At 51.1% G+C, this 2,586-nt stretch overlaps 1 protein-coding gene across 1 annotated transcript; it reads left to right on the forward strand.

The window, feature by feature from the left end:
* The first annotated feature begins 404 nt into the window (after positions 1–404).
* On the forward strand, positions 405–1,898 carry BKA58DRAFT_192284 (uncharacterized protein). The gene is made up of 2 exons (XM_046165633.1): positions 405–777; positions 842–1,898. The coding sequence occupies exons 1-2, from the start codon at positions 729–731 to the stop codon at positions 1,726–1,728; spliced, it is 936 nt and encodes a 311-aa protein (XP_046024214.1). The 5' UTR covers positions 405–728; the 3' UTR covers positions 1,729–1,898.
* The last annotated feature ends 688 nt before the right edge of the window (positions 1,899–2,586 follow it).

Consider the following 2,586-nt stretch of genomic DNA (forward strand, 5'->3'; position numbering starts at 1 on the left):
ACTTTCTCGCATACATGCAAACATCATCCGATGCATCGCGACCTCCGCACTCTTCGATCGATCTGGGCGCGTCTAGCATGCGCTGAAAAGCAAGGCTATCGTAAGGCTGAGGCTCGAACTAGCACTGATCCGGCAAGCACCACACCCCTTTGAGCGTTACCCCTTCGCTAATGCCATTGGCCCAGCTGGATAATAACCAATTTTGACATCACGACGAATAGCTAGTCGAAGCATAGTGTACTTGTGTGAACGCCCTCGGTAGCACCGTAGGCGCCTGTAGGCTGATAACAAGCCTTCATCTGCGAAGACTGAGGAATCACAGCGCGAGGGCCACGTGCTGAGCCCTATAGGGCTGGCGTAAGGCTTACACGAACGGTACTCTAAAACGTACGTGGTTGGTACTACAGACTTTTGCATGACGATAGCGCAGTGATGCAGATGTCGGTATGTGATAGGAATCTTGTGGCGTCGCTAAGGGGCGCATTCTCTGAACTGAGGCCTTCATGTGGCTTGCTGTATCAATCTTGCACAACATCAGTGCGGTAAGAAGCCCTCTGAGTATTGTTTCGTGCGGTTGATCCATATATCATGCACCTGTTCCTTTTCCTGAGACACGGCTCGCTACCCGACGACCTTGCAAACTCCGCGTTGGGAGTTGTATACGTTCAGAGCAGGCCATCTGCACTTCGCTCGTTACTTTCATAAACTCCACTCTCATATCAAACATCATGAAATTATTCACTTACGAGACCTGGGGTGTGCCCAGGGCCGGCTTCGGTCAGTAATATCCGTGTAAGAACTGTATGGGAGACAAACACTGACGTCGTACTCTGATATTTAGATCTGCCATACAACTTCGTCCGTTCGCACTTCGTCTCACCCATCGTCCTCGCATGCGTCCGCGCCTTGCTGAGCATTTACTGCTTCACGACTATCATAACATGCTATACCTGGCTAGCGAACGAGACAGCTACGATCAAACTCAAAGATGTCAATATTGGATCCTATACCATCCAACAAGGCAATGCAGCTATTGGGCAGTCGTTCTCGTTCTTCACCTACCTCACCTTCTGGTCACTTGGCTTCTACTTCCTCGTGTCGAGCGTACACACGTTCATGTACGCATTCCGGCAAAGAACATGGCTACACACCTGGCCAAAGTACTTGCAGCTCTTGCATAGCATGTACTACTCCACCATGACTTCGTTCCCGTTCCTGGTCACGATTGTCTTTTGGGGGACTATGAATTCTGGATGGCCGGCTGGCCGATTCGAGCAGTGGATTAACATCTCCGTTCACGGTCTCAACAGCGTCTTTGCTGCGACTGAGATTATACTATCAGCTACCGAGCCACAGCCGTGGCATCATCTGTCCGTTGTCCTTGGGGTGTTATCGATTTACCTTGGGCTCTCATACCTCACGCGGTATACTCAGGGCTTCTACGTGTATGAGTGGATGAACCCGGCACATGGCAACGCCAGCATTGTCTTGCATGTCTTGGGTTATGCAGGTGGAATGATTGCGCTGTTCGTGCTAGCAAGGTACGCAATTATAGCCCGAAATATGTTAGCGCGACGACTGCAGGGGTCTGAGGAAATGGAGTATGGCGAAAAAGGCATCCAGCTTGATGATGATCGGTCCGACACTTGGTCGGCGAAGGTCGGGGTGGTCAAGCCGACGCCCATGCGCGTGCAGAAGAAGCCAAAGATAGTCGTTTCCGAAGTTTAGGAGGCAGTGTCGAATTAGCATCAGGGTTTATGTAAGATATAGATCTAGTCATGATAGGGCTTTACGCAACGCCATCCTTCGGATATGAATCAGCTTCCCCTCTAGGCTGTGGAGTAAGGCCTTTGTGATCCGGCATGTGCACTGTCAATTGAAAGTCTACTCTGGTCCCGCGCGTCCCTTGTGCACACTTCCACTTCTTGCGCAGGTCAATTTCTGCCGGTCACAGCCTCAGTGCCAAAGTGTTTAGAGACCAGGCGAAAGGCGGCGGTCCATGTGAGTTTCAGTGTTGGTTTGGGAGGCCTAAGGCCGGGCAGTGAGGGGCTGAATGGGAGTAAACTCTCAAACGATCAACAAGATAATCCGCAGTTCTCGATGTAATACAAAGTCTGGAGCAATCGAACCCACGGGTGTCGCGGCTACGTGAATGCGTATCCTCGGTGTAGTGGCCTTGTGTACTGTCAGATACGCAGTTGCCACTTGTCTGAAAGATCTCTCTGGCATCGATGCGCACAATCCGTTTCGTTGATAAGAACTGTGCGATCTCGTCAGAATTCTGAGTCCTGGACTGGCCGTTAAGCTTTGGCGCAGTATGTAGGAAAGACGTGTTCACCGCTCCCTTCCTGGTCCACCATGTGGTAAACCCGATTTATGATGGGTACTGAATCTCGTTGACGGTCGCAAGATTACTCCAGACACACATCATCACCGGGATAATCGGTAAAAGACATTAGACGAAACGCAGTGCCCGTAATTCAGACCTGGAGCAATTTCTGTGGGGTTTGACGCAGGTCCTCGGTGGCAGTGGTTGAATTCATCAGGCCAGCGTTGTGACGCCATAGCCCGACATTGCCAGCCGTC

Source organism: Alternaria rosae (assembly GCF_020736505.1).
Source record: "Alternaria rosae strain MPI-PUGE-AT-0040 chromosome Unknown BKA58scaffold_6, whole genome shotgun sequence".
In the NCBI taxonomy this organism is placed as follows: domain Eukaryota; kingdom Fungi; phylum Ascomycota; class Dothideomycetes; order Pleosporales; family Pleosporaceae; genus Alternaria; species Alternaria rosae.